Source organism: Coloeus monedula, assembly GCF_965178545.1.
Source record: "Coloeus monedula genome assembly, chromosome: 2".
Lineage (NCBI taxonomy): Eukaryota > Metazoa > Chordata > Aves > Passeriformes > Corvidae > Coloeus > Coloeus monedula.
The window spans coordinates 31,490,505-31,507,886 of NC_138782.1; the positions used below are offsets into that span (position 1 = coordinate 31,490,505).

General features: G+C 40.1%; 2 protein-coding genes across 3 annotated transcripts in view; one reads left to right on the plus strand and one right to left on the minus strand.

Moving 5' to 3' along the window:
- LOC309570272 (uncharacterized protein) overlaps positions 1-11,320 on the plus strand; it is a 104,383-nt gene extending 93,063 nt beyond the window's left edge. The window contains exon 4 of the mRNA XM_082276985.1: positions 10,387-11,320. Within this exon, the coding sequence (XP_082133111.1) occupies positions 10,387-10,533 (147 nt within the window). The 3' untranslated portion in view covers positions 10,534-11,320. The remainder of the gene's footprint in view (positions 1-10,386) is intronic.
- On the minus strand, positions 847-17,293 carry SLC4A1AP (solute carrier family 4 member 1 adaptor protein). Of its 2 annotated transcripts, XM_082276981.1 has the most exons (14): positions 16,771-17,293; positions 15,920-16,103; positions 15,092-15,214; positions 14,173-14,233; positions 13,168-13,307; positions 12,882-13,042; positions 12,272-12,341; positions 8,371-8,560; positions 7,440-7,551; positions 6,627-6,867; positions 5,788-5,862; positions 4,694-4,764; positions 2,475-2,547; positions 847-1,293 (listed from the first exon to the last, which is right to left on the minus strand). In XM_082276981.1, exons 1-14 carry the CDS (start codon positions 17,290-17,292, stop codon positions 1,244-1,246), a joined length of 2,073 nt encoding a protein of 690 aa, XP_082133107.1. In that variant the 5' UTR covers position 17,293; the 3' UTR covers positions 847-1,243. The 2 variants fall into 2 exon arrangements, with proteins under 2 accessions (XP_082133107.1, XP_082133108.1); XM_082276982.1 differs by lacking the exon at positions 4,694-4,764.
- Between the last annotated feature and the right edge of the window lie 89 nt (positions 17,294-17,382).

Here is a 17,382-nt window from a genome sequence, read left to right on the forward strand (position 1 = left end):
GCCCAGAGGGGCTGGGCAAGGACAGGAAGGTCGGGCAGTGCTCCCAGGGTCCTGGCAGTCCCTTGCTGGCCTCCTTGCAGGACTCCATAGCCCTGGGGCACACTCCAGCTTACTCACACTCCCTTGGTCTCTTCAACTCCCCCCCACCCCAAAGAGGACTTGATGTGCAGGCTCAGAAGGTTGGGGAACATGGACTTGCCCTTTGCTTGTTTGATTACTTCCATTCACACTGCCATGAGGAGGTTGCCCTTGCTGGGGGGGGGGGGGGGGGGAAACTGCCTGCACCAATGGACCCTGGGGTACAGGGAAAACACTAGGAGCTTCCAAGAAGCTTCTATTTGTCACCTCTCTATAAAGATGCCTGTTTGCTCTTTGAACCTAACTTCATTTGTGTCTCTAACAATTTTTGATGGCAAAGAATTTCATAGCCTAATCACACAGACATTCAAAATGATATTAGTGATAAGCCAAGAGCAAGCATGCCTTGAACTGCACTAAGATGGCACTTTGCTCGTGTTGCGACACGAGAAGAACACACTTCATTACAGGCTTTCCCAGGATATCCTTCCATCTGTTTCTTCTGTTACTCCCTGACTCAAGATAAGCAGTGCCAGCCTCTTCAGTTCTTTGGCATTGCTGGACCTTTATAACATTGTACACTCACCATTTCCTGTCCACTCCATACCAGGTATTCCAACAGCTGCATGAGGAAGAAATGAAAACAATTTCCTTTGCAAAACAGAAATTTTTCTTTTTTCCATATGAAAGGAAAAAAAAAGTACCCTCAAGTTTTAAGTGGTGTTTACCATGACAGTATTTTCAAACAGCAGCCACAGAAACAAACCATAGTGTTTCTTATTTTAATTGCATAAACCCAACATGAATAAATTTTATCAAGCCTGTAAGTATACAGATGTATATTCTTTTAACATTTTTGTCTACTTTTATTTACAAAAGGAAAAATGAACCTACAGTTTCAAGCCAAACAAAAAAAAACAACAAACAAGGCTAAAAGTGAAAGAAGAGGCAGAAGAATGTGTGGGCTTTTACTTTACAAAAGTATCTGGAAGACAAACAGAGGACACACATGGAGAGCTAAGAGCCAGAGCAGCTGCTGATGCCCTTGAATTTGAAACAGCATTTGAAAACCCAAGTCTCTTATCCCTCACTTCATGTGTAGTTAAAGAGTCCAAAGCAGAGAGTGTTCCTTCAAGCCTCAGATGTACTCTGGGGCACTGGACGCTTAATAGCCATATTTTTCATTGAGATGAGTCTTGCCATCACCACTTTGACCTAATGGACAAAGAGGAAGAGTTGCATTATTCCTTTATCCCCTCATCTAAGAGAAACGTGTATCCCTGTATGAAATAGTCTCTAGATAGCACCAGGCACACAAGCACAGAGGATAAAAAGGCTGCATATTGCAATGTGTCTTTTGATTTACACTTACAGTTCATTTCAATTTTACTAATTGTCAAGATTACATCAGGTAGTCCTGGTTTTGTGGCTGTTTTGTTTGGGTTTTTTTTTCTGGAGTCCTCATAACGACAGCTTAGAAGGAACATTTTACTATTTATTAGCAGGCAGAGATAGAAAACAGAGCTCCCTCATATGGACACAGATTGCTTAACTATCCCAGATCAGACCGGAATCCAGTATTCTGTTCCTGTGGATTCATATGCCAGAGATGTGCAGTCTTTTCATTGAAGCATGATTCACTAAATTACAGTTTTCTTCAGTGAAATTTATTCTTATTTCTATAACCTTGCAACAGCCTTACAAAAATTATAGTAATGAAGCTATGAAGTGAAGGCTAAGCTTTGAGCTTACTCTGAAAACCTCAATGCATGAAAATGAGTTTTCTATTTTAGAGGAACTGAACATTCATTACCCTGTTTAAGAGTAACTTCACCTAGCTAAAAACACCCCGGAACTAAAAGAAAAAAAAATTATTCAAGTTTAACATATGTTGGATGAGTGCATCAATTATTCAGTGCCTTCACCAAAGCATTATCAAGACTTTTTGCCAAAACAAATGTGTTTGTATTCCAATGTTTTTTGCAAAAAACCTGCAAAGAAGCATTTTTGGATTTCATAGACTTCAGTGAAAACTGAAAATACTAACATTGCTGGAGCATTTATCCCTAGGGAAGGTTTGAGCTTGTCTTTCAACTAGATCATCATACCACCATGTGTGAATGCAGTTAGCTCTCTGAGGTGTTACAAAACTGAAAAACAAACTTCAGGTGTATCTCTCCATTGCCATGAAGCTACTACAGATATGGTCTGTATTTCACTGCAGGACTTGCATGACCATACAACAAACATGGGGCATAATATGCCACAAAACGTCAGGTTCTGGGTGAAGTATTCCTGAATTAGCTTTTTCTCAAGGGTTTACAAGGACATCCTGACAACTTATTAGGAAGACTCCTGAGTTATGAGACTAAAACCAGTAAGGAAATGGTTGATACCTGCAGGAGGAATCCATATGCAGTAGTCTGGGTCATCATCTGGGTACTGTGAGGAAAAAAAAGATTGTTGGACCTGCGAAGAGAGTGAAGATTTTTTAAGGTGCTGCACTCCTCCACCAATGTGTCACAGCCACTAAACCTCTCATTAATTCAGAGACAAATACTGAGAGGGTTATTTCTACAAGAGTCAGGGATGAAAACAGTAATACAGAAGAAACATCAAACCCTCAAACAGACCCAGTTCATTTCTATTAGTCACAGACTAGCAGAAATGCTGGTTAGCGGGGACCTCTGGAGGTCATCCAGCCCAATTTCCCCCTCAAAACAGAACCTGTTCACTTCTGGGCAGTATAAACCTAATGTTTGGTGGTATCATTTGACATAAGATTTCTTTATGCAGGGGAAGGCTTTAGAGTAGGATTTTCAATAAGTGCTTTACTGATTTCAATGCACAATGCCACTGAAAACTTAGGGTTTAAGGTGACTTTCAAACTGGAATTTATAAAAGTTCAGCTGTTATATAAGGACAGCTTGGTTTTCAAAAAGAAAAGAATTTTTTCAGGTCTCACTGGCATCTTGAAATGTTAAAGCAAACCAAAACAGGTCACTTGCAATGCAGTTGTTGACATAGCAGTATCTGTTTGTCCCTAGATTTTTAAGTTTTGCCACATCAGCATCTTTTTCTCAACAACTTCTGTTTTCAACAACTACAGGGAAAAAAATCATACAACTGTAGAGTGCAAGACTTAAGAGCTCAGAATAATGCCAAGTTACTCAGCACTGATTTGCATTACTCTGTAGTATCATTACACAGTCTCAAGTTATGCAGTTGAAGCAAATTTTCATTCCCTCAAAAACTTTTCTTCCCCAAATTAACATCTAAAACAGCTTTTTTAGAAGACTAATGTTTTCCAAAACATGAGACTGCAGAGTTGCACAGCTTTTAAATCTGGCTTGTGAACAATCACTTGAAAATTGTTTTTCCAGTTTTACATGATTCAAAGTTATTGAAATATTACAAAAAAAAGAAAAAGCTGACTTCTGGTTGATACTTTCCATGCAAGATCTGAGCCCAAAGGCAGAGACAGCATGTGGAAAAAGTGATTTGTGATGGGAGAAAGAATACATCTAATACATCTGGCATTTGGAGAATGCTCAGTGTTAGAGCAAACTCTCTGCTGATGAGAGGTGCTGACTTGACTGCCTCAGCATGAAAAACTGCCTTGTCCTCCCATATTCATAAAAGTGGTAAAAATTGAGCTTTACCACTATAAATATACTCTTGATTTCTCTAGCATCTTTAGCAAGGCCAGCAACAAAAGACAGTTCTGAGGACTGTGCCTACCCAATCCCTGGGTCCTCTGCCAGGACTAACAAGGCAGCAGTCAGCACACACAGGATGCAGGGAACTGAGGTTCAGTAAGTGCTGCAGGGCTAAAATTAGATGGTCCCTACAAAGAAACTGCCCCAGTGGTCAGAACTCATGGTCCACCAAGCAGAGTCATCTCCTCTGATGGCAGTCAGCAGAAGGGTGGGATGCCCTCTAAAGAGAAGAGCCTCACAATAATCATTAGGCTGTCAGAGAAGATCCTTCCCAGCTCCAGGAAGGAGACAATTGACTGAGTCCCAAAATGTGCAAAGCTCACATACTTGACATTTTAATACAAATCTTATGCACAGGAGAAACATTACCTGGTACATCCACTCAAATTCAGTGACAACTTGGTTGCAAAAGACATTAATCTCCTAGACTCATCTCTTTTCCCATCTTACAGAGAAGGATGAGGTTTGATACAGACTAACTGCAGCTTTAGTACAGAGTGTTCTGTGTAAGCCAATATGTATTTCCCAGGCTACTCTCCAAGGAAAACTTTGCATTGACATTTCAAAGCCTGGAGAGAACCTATGTGCTATAACACTTGTGATACCGGAGAAGCAGCAATTAGTAAGTGCCAAGTGAAAAGGTGAAAAAAAAAAAAAACTTTTGTGATTGAACAGAGAACCTCTAGCATGTCTGAAATGCTGTGCTTTGCCTTTTCATTGGAGACTCCACAATCTGTGTTCAATAGCAGAATATAGTTCTACATTTGGGTCTTAGTCAAGCAGAGAAGCACTATTATCACCAAGTTAGAGTCCATCAAATTGTTACTATTTCACTAAAAAAAAAGCCTAGAAATTATTTTCTCTCAAGCTGCAGGAGTCATAGTGTCATAACTGACCTTGCTTGAGCTATGGACTTTCTTAACTTTCTCAGATGTCTCTTCAGGTTCCTTATTTACTACCTTGGATGCTGGGAAGAAAGCAGATTTGTTTTATGACACAGCACAAATGACCAATTCTACAGAAATGAACTTACAGGAAGTTCACATAAAAATTAATACATCCATAAGGAAATCCAAGATATCTCACTGCACCACAATTCATACTTAAGAAAAATATTGCTGCACATCTTACTGTTTTTCCTAGATTTAACTTATGTTAAATACACTGTCAGTCATGTAACTGAATGCAGTTTAGTAAGATCCTCTACTAGTGATTCTGTAATGTTAACTTTAGTTAATGGCAGATGTTTATTTTCTAAAAGACACTATCTGTAATCCCTGCAGTGATTGATTTAGAAAGGAACAAGTAGGAAATGTGCAGGACTAATTTGCTTTAAAAAAACCCCAACAAAACAAACACCAAACTTCAGAGCTGATGGGTGAGAAGAATTCTTTGGTTTTCTTCCACTTCGTCTCTGAAATATTGATACTCTCATGGCTTAAGGGTATGGGTGAGATGATGAGGATAGATTCTTAGGAGTCTGAGTTATGAAAAAATAGAAAGGTCTTAAAAATCTCCACCATGTACACCCAACATTCTTCATTTTGAAGCTCTGATATTTGTGCATACATGCAGAGGCATCATCGAGGTCACTAGCAGACTATTACCTAATGTGTTATGTAGCATTTGTCACTTTATAAAAGGAAGTTCTGTCCTTCTGTAGTGTTAAGAGCTAGTGCAAAAGAATAAGGGAGTAAAAAGCATCATCATATTCTCCTAAATTAATTCTTGTTCTCACACTGTTTTTTTAAAACAAAGGATCTCAAAGCAATTAATGACTATGAAAAGCAAGGAGAACTGTAGTGGAAGTGACTTGTCTTTACCATACACTTACCACTTCCCAAGCAAAACACAGACTTTCAGTTCAATTCTAGATTCTTTAGGCTCTAGATTAGGCTCAGTTTCCTTTGACCCACATTAGACAGGAAGCCCTTTAGTCAGTTTCTAAACCCACATGGTACAACAAAATTGTCTGTATTGTACTGTTCACCTTGGGATTTCTCTTGTGAGGGTCCTGTCTGAGATTCATTCCTCAGTACCTTTGGCTCAGGCAGAAAATCAACACCTGTAACAGAAAAAAGAAAGAGCTCGGTGGGCACTGCAGTAACTTGAATGAGCAGATTGCATCCCTGAGACCAAGTGCAGAAGGGAACTCTTTGCTACATTTGTCTCAGGGAGAACTCTCAAAAGTCTTCCCAATTATTTCATCCACCAAGTCCATTGCAATACAATAAAGAAAATTCTGTGATCTGTTAGAACACTTTTCAGCAGCAACCTGTCCAGCATTAAGCCAAGAAGCTAGACCTAGCTTTCTGTTATCAAGAATATTTTTCAATGAGAAACATCATTACTCAGTTTTCAAATGCATCAGGCTGACACAGAAAAGGAGGGATTGGAGATAGCTCAAAGATACCTTTCCATTACCACTTTTGAAATTGTTTTACCTCCTTACAAATGGATCTGAAGTTTGGCACAGACATTTGTTTTCTTATTATGTCACTTTTACTGCCAACAAAACATTGCAGTTGTTTTCATTTGGACAATCAATTTAATGGAAACAGGGATTAACAAAATAGGACTTTCTTACATCCGGGAGATTTACTCTATTTTACCAAAAAGCATGAAACACTGACTGCCAAGCAGAGTTTCAGCTAGAACCATGTGATACTCAGCTGCTGCCACACAGACTCTGAACTCACGGCAAAAAAACTATGGAAAAGAAATAGGCTGGAGAACCTGTGACTCAAACATCTGATTCACATAGCTCTTAAAAAATCAGCAGTAACAGACTCATCTTCATTACTGAAAAAATCAGAAATAACAGTTTACCATCCTGAAGGGATTCTAGATTCTTGTTATTGCAAGGAGAGCCATCAGGAGCAAGACTTTCTTTTCCTGTTTCTTTCTCTGTTGTCATTTTAATTTCCAGGTTTGATACTCTGCTGTTTACCGCATCTGCTTCTTGCTGCTCTTCCATTTCTTCCTCTTCCTCCTCCTCCTCCTCCTCTGGTCCATCATCTTTTGTTTTTAACAAGCTTTCAGGGATGTCTGGACGCTTAACAGGCAACTTCTGCAAGACAAAGACTTGTGCATGAGTGCCAAGAAAGAGGCAGCTGTCACAGATACTCATTACAGGAGAAAGCACACACACTACTGTCAGAGACAGCTGGTAAGGAAACACTCTCAGGATGACAAATAGTTAGGTTTTAAGGAAAAGTTATTAGTAGAGATGGAAGATGAAAAAATACATCCAGACCATAAACAAGAAGTACAGTCTTTTCATAAGAGGGACACTGGAAACTGAATCAATTGTGGATGTGATCCTGGTTATCAAGACAGAGAACAAGAAAAGGACCAGCTGTTGAAGTAGAGCACTGGTTCAACCTGATGCCCCCAGACTGTCTCTATTCGTCCACTGCCTTTTGACCACAGCTGTGGCCCAGGAAACTGGCTGTACAAGGACACAGAATGGCAACTGCTCCAACACCACTGCTCATTGTCCATGCACCTTCCATTGCCACAGACTGGACCTCCATGCTATTTCCGTGTGTGTGAGAAGACACAATTGCCACCTACAGCCTCCACAGCCTGAGGTGTCCCACAAACAGCCACTGACTTGCAACACTTAAAAGTCCAACTTACCCCCAGGCTTCCAGTCTTCAGTTTGAATTTGCTCCCCCCTTTCATTGCACCGAAGAGAGGCAGGTTCATCTTTTTAGGCTTGTTCTCTGCATTCAGACTGTAACTCCCACCCCTAATAAAAATTAGACACAAAGGAAAACAGTATACAAAGTATCGAACAAATCTTATGTAGACAAATGCAAAAAAAAAGTCTGCCTATGAGAAGTGGATATACAAAAAATCTTTTTATTTCTCTTCCACTTGCACCATCCAAGGAGGAAGCTGCAAGAGAGGACTCCTCCATCCTACATATATGTTGTAGGATCCAGATATGTGCCATAACAGGAAGCAAAAAATAAACAAGGAGAAAACCCTCTGTATCATGTAGACTCCCTTAAATTCAACTGCATGCATACATACACACATATTTATATATAAAACCACACTTGGAGGCCAAACCTCAATTTAAACGAATTAAGTAATTAACCTCTAATCAAGCTGCCATCAGCAAATAATGAACCCAGCACACACCCTCTCAAACTGCAGTGGTGCTGCTAGGCAGTAGTTGAACAGCCACTACATTTGACTTCCAAATACATTTCACAGAGTGAAAGTGGGTTTCATGTTGTATATAATACCTGTAAAATTCTTCAGTTCCTTTTGGATGCAGGTTGGGAAAAAAGTTAAAGAAGCTAACACTATGCTTCCAGTCCCTTACCCGTGTCATCCTGCCAGCTTGGGCTGGTCTTACTCCAGTGTTGTGCATTCCCCTCAGCCATGGATGCTGCAATAGCCCAGAGGCACAGCAGTTCCTTAAAGAGATGAGCCAGGTAGTCTGGAAGGCTGTCCTGCTTTTGTGATTGGAAAGCTGTCTATTTACTGGGCTTGCACAGCTGCCCATGGATAACAATAAAGGGAAAAGGAATCGTTTTATGTTTTCACCAAGACTTACTGGGGCTTCAGCTCAGGCAGTTCTGCAGGCTTCACAAGCTTTATTAACCCTTTCAGTCTCTGCTGCTCTTTCTTCAGTTCAAACGACCGCAAGTGAAGCTTCTTTCGTGCCACGCTGTCTAAGGTGCCTCCTGATTTTATTTCGGTCATGAATTCATCCAAGGAATCTTGAGCTGCTGGATGGGACTGGACTAGGCAAGATAAAGGGGAGAGACATAATGTTATGGTGGGGAGATAAGAACTGTAGCCATCAGGTCCTACCTTTAGAGAATAAGGTACACAGGAACAACTATCCTCTCAGTGAGTTTTTGTTGACTAGTGAAATAACAGAGGTTGTTAGGCCTGGAAAGATGAAAGCATTTCTCCAACAAAAGCCTGAAAGGAAACTTTAATTCACTTACCTAACAAGGCCTCTTTTAAAACTGAATGTTTCTTTGTGAGCATTATTCCTGGTTGTACATCTCACTTCTAGATCTGCTCTCCCTGAAAAGGTGGCTTAGGGGTTTTTTTGTAGTCACAAAATTAAATAATCTCAGTCACAAGAAAACCTACACCACTGCATAGGGAATCCGATTTTAACTTTCCTGGAATATTTATGTCATAACATTTGCAAAGTTCAAAATCAATCAACGCCACCTTCTACCCCTGAAAAGGTGCATACAAAACCAATTTAACGCATTAGGCCAATCACGCAGAACTTACCTTTGTTGTGACTAGATTTTCTGCAAGAAAACTGCTTTGAACTTGAAAAAGAATAATGACAGTCTTTCTACTCCAATTAATTACAAAATATTAATAATATTTTGCATATTTGACTAATTAAAATAAAACTCAGGAGGTAAAACTAAATCTCTAATGACTAAGAAAAATAAATACAGACTCCTAACACCTGGATTTAAAATAACCAAACAAAAAGATCCAGAAAAATGCCTTTCTTTGGATTGAACAGTGCTTCAGAAGTTGTTATATGGTATTCAAAAATAACCTGGAGGCAAACAAAGAAGAATGTTCTTGCCAGAATTTTAACAAGTCTTTTGACAGATAGTTTTCTGCCTTTTAATATTAAATGACAAGTGGCAAATCCAATATGTATTTTCTGCCTTATAAGTGTTTTTGTATAAATGCACAAGCGTAATTATTTGATCACTGAGTTATTTTCAGTTCAGCTTGAGTTAATTAAGTAGCACTTGAAATTTTAAATTCATAAAAATAAAACAGACAGTTATTCTAAAGAGTACATATTTGAGCACTTTTACAAGACTTAAATAATTAGAGGGAAGTCTAATAAGATTTATGCTCATAAATTGATTCAATTGAAAAGGATAGTTCTGATGTAAAACGAAACAGAGTTTACCATTTGAAAAGACATGAAAGCCATAACAGTAACTGTTCAAAGATATACAGAATTAATAGGCTTCAAAAGATAAGAAACAGTTGTAGTATCCACCTCCATGCAAGCATAAATGATGACAAAACATGTCATAAAAGAAATTCTGATAGAAATACTCTTGTTTTTCATAACAACTATTTATACGAACCAAGATAAAAACCAACAATGAAAAGGTATTGTTAACAATCAGTCTGAACCTCCTTGCAGGCAGGAGCGGAGCAGAATGATAATTTGATTTAAACATCAAATTACAAAGATGTGGTTTAGTGAGTAGTCATATTATTCAGAACAATTACAGCTCCACAATTAAATTCAGAGCTCACTGCTGTACTGCACAGCCGTGTAAGTGCTTTGGTCAGTGAGTGATGCTGAGGGAGTCAGATCGCCCCTTCTTGCAAATTGGATTCTCTGCTCGATTCCACCAACAGGGCCTAATACCAGCTAGTTCAGCTTGCAGAGTTAGTCAGCATTCCTGATCTGTTGCAGCAGTTTTCTACACTATTGAAGTAAAATCTGACATTACTATGAGGTGAATCAATCATGTCTATTGTACTTTATATCCCAGTGACAAAAAGCTACAGGGCTATTTACTGCACCATCAACTTATTGGTATTTTTTCCTGAACAGGCAACCAAAGATGAGACTGAAGAGCTCCATATATTTGATCTGCATTCAGCAGCATCAGTGAATGAGAGATACCAAGTCAGTCTATCAGTAATTAGTTCTGAAGAACCCCAGGGAACAATTTGTGAATTTCGACTGAGATTTTTTTAGACAACTACTTAATTTCTCCAAGTGCTTGGTAAGAGGTGTAGCAATTTAGCCTGTCATTCACTCACTGGTGTCTCTACACTCTTGTCCTTAGGCTCCAAATAATCATTTAGAGCAAACAAAAGTGCATTAAGGTTTCAGAACTGTATGTAATGCAGCAGCTTTGCTGGATAGCTCATGACATTGGTAAGAATGTTCCATGGTCAATAACCCTGCTCCTGGCTTTCTCAACATCTGTGATTAACCTAAACCATTCAAATAAGAGAAAACCCAAGGATCTAGAAAACACCCAAACAAAGCAGATGATTGATGCAATACTTGCTATGTTTGTTTTATCCTGGTCTAGTTCTAGGGAATTCCCATCCAATACTGAATGATTCTGTACTTCAATAAGTGCCAAGAATGCACTTTATTTCAAAGCTCTGAACTAGTTGTGTAACCACCTGCAACTTACAAAAGTACGTGTATTGGGTTTGCATGGCCAGGTTTTGGTGAGGAGGGGGCCTGCAGCATTACATGGTGTTAGCAGAAGTATAAAACTGGACTGACTCTCCCTTCACCCAGCCTCTACTACAATATTCAACAGTCTTGTTGAGAAACAGTATCAGTAGAAACAAAGGTATCAGAACATATGAAAGCTTGCCTGAGAGGTGTAATTCCAGTCTAAGCATTAGCTTCTTTTGCTAGTCAATTGATAACTACTTATCAAAAGTATAAGGCTGAAAACAATTGCTTCAAATACACCGAACATCAGTTAGAATGCCTGGTGGAACGGTAGTGCTCTTTGAACAGGGATCTGGTATAATCAGTCACCAATAAAAGTGTTGATACAAATTAGTTTTGGTGTGGACCTGAATAACTAGAATGAAACACAACCATATAATGCACAGAAGATAGCCCAGCTGTCACATTGCTAGGCTTCTTGGACAGAAACTTCTGACAAACTAATGCTGCAACCTTTATTAATGCCAACTCTTTTAAAAAGGTTTTTCTGTGAAGACCCAGCCTAAACACATTTCCCTACTGCTTTCCTTTTACTCCACAAGACATCATCAGTAACAGAAAGCAAAATGCACCTATTGGTACAGTTTGCTTTTAAAGCTAACTCACCAACAGATACAATCCCTGCTCTGGAAAGGCTCTGCCTTTAGAAACAAAGGCATAATCCTAGAACCTGAATGGCACCCTCATGTACTGGCATGTACACTCAACATACGGGTTAAGTGTCAACTGCTTTGTCTCCACATTTCTCTCTTCCTGCTTTTCCATTTCACAGTGTGTTTACAATTAGAGAAGTGAAAGAAAATATATTACCTTTTCTGAAAGTTTTTTCCTCTTCCCTTATAAATGTTTTTTTAAGGAGTTGAAAAAACAGCATTCCTCAAACTGGGTCACTTTCAGCAATATGGGGAGATAAACAGTAATAATACTCACCCTCTTAGAACTCCAGAAGCTTGTACACTTGTCACCTTACTTTAACTTAGATGTTGCTTGCTTTGGAAAAAGCTGCAGTCATTAGCAAGTGACTATAAACAGAGTACATAAACTATTGGATGAAGATTGTAAGAATTCTCTCGAGTTAACTCAGTGACCTGCAAACCTTCCTATCCCTTTGTGAAAAGTGGACACTGAAAAAAAAACCCAAACCACAAACCTTTGAAAAGAGAAATCCCTAAGATACTTTAAGCTCTGTATTTTTCTGTATGGAAAGCACTATGATCAAATAAACTTCACACCTTACCTTTCCCTGAAACCTTCAGCTTCTCTGTTATCTCAGAAAGCTCATTTTCTGCTTCTTTTAGCTTTGTGACCTATGAGAGAACAACATGCTTAGAAGACTTTATCTTGTTAAAATCTCATTTTAACAGTTATCCAAGTATCCCATCAAATTACTTCCACTTTTCTACTTCTAAGCTTTGACCAGGACTTCCTGGGCTGAAAAAAATTAGAAGTCTAGATTGTTCCTAAACAACTTATTCATTCCTTGACATAGAAAATTATTTAAACAGTTTCTGAAACATGAAAGTATGCATAATTCTTCTGCAGCAGTGTTACACCACCACTGTACCCTCCAACCCCTCCTATCCCTCACATCCTATTGTCTTTGTAGGACATAATAGTTGTCAATCCAGGATTCTTATTCTTTGAAGCAGAATGAGATATTTCTTTGGGATGTGTCCTGTGGACTTAAAAGTTTGGAATTATTTTCCGATGATTTAAAACTAAGTTAAAAGTATCCTGTTCTGGCATTTCATTCACCCACTGCCATGATCCACTACAATTTCTTCTTATTCATAATATAATACAGGCATGAGAGAGTAACCCCAACATGTCATAATAATTATTCTTACCAGGGAGTCGTAAGTCTCTGGTTTTTCTTCTATTTTACCAGCTTTCTTCATTCTGTTCAGTCGTTTCTTTTCCACAGCACCAGTTCGATCGAGGAAGGTGTCATCATCACTGTCGTAAAAATCCTCATCTTCCCAGTTCTTTGATTTCCTTTTTCGGGATACTGAGAAAGGCATGGGAGAAGGCAAAAAACAAAATGATTTGCATACCACTCAGTAATAAAGCAAATTCAAGATAGCAATCTCAAATCCCTAATTTAGGGCATTTAGAAGGATCACAGTTATTCACCTGCTTCTTGCCTCAGTACTCCTCGAGCATCGAGCAGCCTGCAAGCTTCCAGTGCACACTGTATCATTGCTTCCTTCTTTTTTCCTGAATGGAGAACCTCTGCCACCAGCTGCTTCCCTGATGCATCATCCACAGGCAACCTGTTCAGTTTGAAGGATCAGAGAACAGCTCACATACAAGGAGCTTTTCAGGGATGCTACTCAGGTATTTTACAATGGCATTGTTCTTCCCATTTCATTTTAATCTTTTTTTGTGTTAAATATTTCCACTTTTCATTTCCTATAGAACCAATCAAAACACAAGCATGATTTCCTAGTCATGCAAGTAAATTTGTGTTTCACTAGTCCAAACAATAATTTTTCTTCTATTTATTCCATTGGAAATACAGAAAGTTAAAAGGTTAAATGTCAGTCCCTGAATAATTTTAAGTACAGGTATCTTGTACCCATATAACATGAGTAACAAATAGTTTCCATGCTGAAGCAAAGGACTTTTAAGCAGTACAATCATTACCATGTTGAGGCTTGTTGACTTAATTTCCACCTCACCTTCTCCTGCCTTATGAAAGAATGACATTAGTGGCCTCTATCAGGAACCCACCAAAAACTGTCTTATACCATACAGGAACTGAAATTGGGCACACAGAATTAAGTTCGGGGTTTTTCTGATCTTCCCCAATAGGAATTCAAAGAGATTGTTTCCTAGTTTCTTCTCTTGTATTTCAATTGCTTTTCACATATTGCTCTAAACAAGGGGAGTTGAAAAAACCTAGACTCTTGCTTTCCCAATTTTCATCCCTTAGGAAAACCAAATCCTGTCAGAACAGAAAGGAGTGCAGACACTGAACTAGGCACTGATCCTTGGACTTTTTTCTCAGTATCAGGGCTTAGGTCTAATTCTAGCTGGCCTCCTTGCCAAGTGTGACACAAGTAGTAATTCCTTCAGCTTTTGTTTGCAAATTCAACAGTCAACTTCCATGTACCAAAGGAATGGAGATGTACATACTTGATCCTGCACAGCCAGCTGTTATGCCCACGATCATCATATTCATATTCTAACTCTTCTCCTGCAGAAGAAAAGAAAGTTGACGTAGTAACCAAACTTGAAATAAGCAGGAATAATCTTTACAGCAGAGAAGAATGTAATGGAACATTTGTGTAAACAAAAGCGATAAAAAGCTCTTGTTACATATCATGATTTTGCCTTACTTATTTTTTTTTAAAGTCATGGGATCTTCATTTGGTGTGCTCATTTGGAGGTTTTTTTTCAAAATCAAGGCTTTTTAAGATCAAAAAATCTCTAAGTGGCCTGTTTAGGAACACATAGTTCAAAGAAAAAAACAATCTTGTCTCTGTACGTATTAAAGTAAATGACGCTGAAGCAACAAGAGTTTGCAATCTGAATTCATAGATATTGTTCGTCTTGAAGATTGATTTTTCACTTTAGCAAGTAAGTGACTCTTTTTTAAGTTTCACTAGCAACCACTGAAACTTTAGATCACTTAGTTATTGCCTTTTGTCTTTTTAATAGTTTTCCATTTTAAAATTATACACAATTACAGCCATCTCCAAAGCAAACAGTCTGGAAATTGGGTTTTGATTTTTCAACATAGCTTCAAAGCATGGGTGAAGTTTGAGTGTCAGTCCAGAGGAATACAACATACTCACTGCAATTCCCAGTTTAGGAATTAGTAACTAAGTCTCAGATACACAATGGTGAGCCAGGTTTTAATAAAAAAAACCAAAGCAAACCACTACAAATCCCCACCAAAACCTGATGAAACAAAAAATGTTACCACAATGTAACAGAAAGGTTTTGCTCCCACATCACACCTTAAATCCCCCTGCAAAAATAAGCAACAAAATAACAGTTTGCTAAGTAGAAGAGAATCAAATTTAATAATAATAAAAAAGAAATAAATTACCTTCTCTATCAAAAAAGCCCTGTAGGGCCTTCCTAGGATCTTTCACATAAAAGGCATCTTGAACATCCTGAAAATCAATAGCAATAGGGTTTTCTTCAACCTCATCGTCCTCAGCATCCTCACCTAGAAGACATACAAAGTGCAAAAAAACCGCATGGAACATCAGAAAGAGAACACCAGTATATTTCAATAATTCAAAGCATTCATTTGAAAGAAGTAGCAGCTGTCACAAAATTACTAAAATTACTTCCCTTAACTTTATTATTTCTGTACCCAATCCAAAAAGATCCCTTTTTTTGCTATTAGTTATTCCAACATATGATAGTTTTTCAGATCCATGTCAGTTTCAGCACTTTCAAAGGTTTATGAGCTTACACATTTTCATTTGAAAAAACCAACTCACTTTGTTGCAAAAAGCTCATTAATTACAATTTATCTAGCTTTAATATGTGGGTTTCCTGTTTAAATGTAAAGACATCCTGCATAGAAGTCTCAAGCAGTTAAATTGCACCTCTTGGGCAAAAGTGTTAACATCGTCACAAGAACAAACCAAACAGCATTAATTAAACTCTAAGTTTCATGGCCTTTTATAGGCATAGGCAAATGACCTCTTCCTGTTTAAAAGGAGCTCCTGTTTAAAACAAGCTCACCAGAGGTTAGCTTGTCACATACCTTTCTTTTTAACAGCAAAAGGATTAATTTGTACCCAAAAATTTTGACTGGATTGTGACTCTTGGCAGCCAGTTGAAATATCAACCCTAATATTCAGAGAAAACTGGCTTACAGATCTTCTAATGCATATCAGTCAATAGATACATCATCACTTACCCATTCCCCACGAGCAGCTCATATCACTATTCTGACTCCTTTCACTTCTCTCCTCTTTCTCATCTTCCTCATCAGAATCCTCTCCCAACATTGTCTTTTCTAATTTTGCTTGCTGCTGCTTGCGCAGGGCCTTCAGCTCAGTCACAGTTAGTTCTGACTCAGACTCCTGATCCTCTTTGGGTCCCTAAGTCCAAACAGAAAATTAGCAGAAGTGTTTTTAAAAACCCCCAAACAAGTATTTTCAACACACATGCAAATTACATATAATAACATAAACACGTCATTACACTGCTCTTCAAAAAGTGGAATTATTTAGACCATTAGTTATGGTTTGCATTCCAAAAATATATTAGTTTTAACGGCATTTTCAAAAGCAGGGAAGGAAGAAATAAGCATTATTATGTACTTGTAGTCAGATCCATCTCACATATAACTGTAATTTGAAGGCTGAAGGCAAAAATTCCGGTCAGAACTACCCAGGTGAATTTGAGGAATGAGCAGCTTCTGAAGTGCGTGTACAGCACACGATGTGCTGTCAAAGTTCCTACTAATAAGCGCTCCCCTTGTTCACAAAGAAATACTACTTCTTTACTTTAGTGGGGCATCATAGCGACAGAAAGACATTCCTAATACATCACACTGTTGGAGAAAAATGCCTTTTACACTCACTGTGCATCAGCAGAAACCCGCAACCCCACACCTCGCTGCAGAGCCGGCAGCAGATACCCACAGCTTTTCACCCAGTAAAACAACCACCCGATGGAGTCGGTAAATTCCTGAGCCTGATCCGGGCCAGCCTTTACCAGCCCCGCACACGCTCCGGACCCGCCCGACCCCGAGCCCCGACCCACCTGCAGGAGGAAGAGGCGGGAGCTGCCGCCGAAGCGCAGCCCGTGGCCCACCCGCACCCGGCAGTAGGTGCGGGGTGGCACCCGCGCCTTGTTGAGGAAGGTGCCGTGGGTGCTGCCCAGGTCGTACACGTAGAACCCGGCAGCATCGGCGCCGCTGGGGTCGTCGGGGGAGCAGCCGGCGCCGCGGTACTGCAGCACGGCGTGGTGCCGCGACACCGACGGGTGCTCCAGGGACAGGGCGCAGCCGGGCAGCCGCCCCACCAGGAACCAGCTGCTGTCCTCCAGCCGCACCGAGCCCAGCACCACGCCGCCTTTCAGCACCTCCAGCCCGTACCCGGAGCCGGCAGGCGGGCGGCTGCCCCACGGCGGCTCCTCGTAGCGCGGCGCGGGCGGCGCGGCAGCGGCCGCGCGGGGGGGTCCTGGCGGGCTGGGCCCCGGGTCACCGGGGGCGGCGGGCGGCGGGCGGCTCGGGCGCTTGAAGGCGGCGGGCTCGGCCTCCGCCGCCTCCGCCGCCTCCGCCATCTTCGCGGGTCCGTGCCCAAACGGAGTCCTCCGGGAACGAGCGCCGCGGCGCTGCAGTGCCGGGGGTAAGGCGCAGCTCCCGGGGTCGCT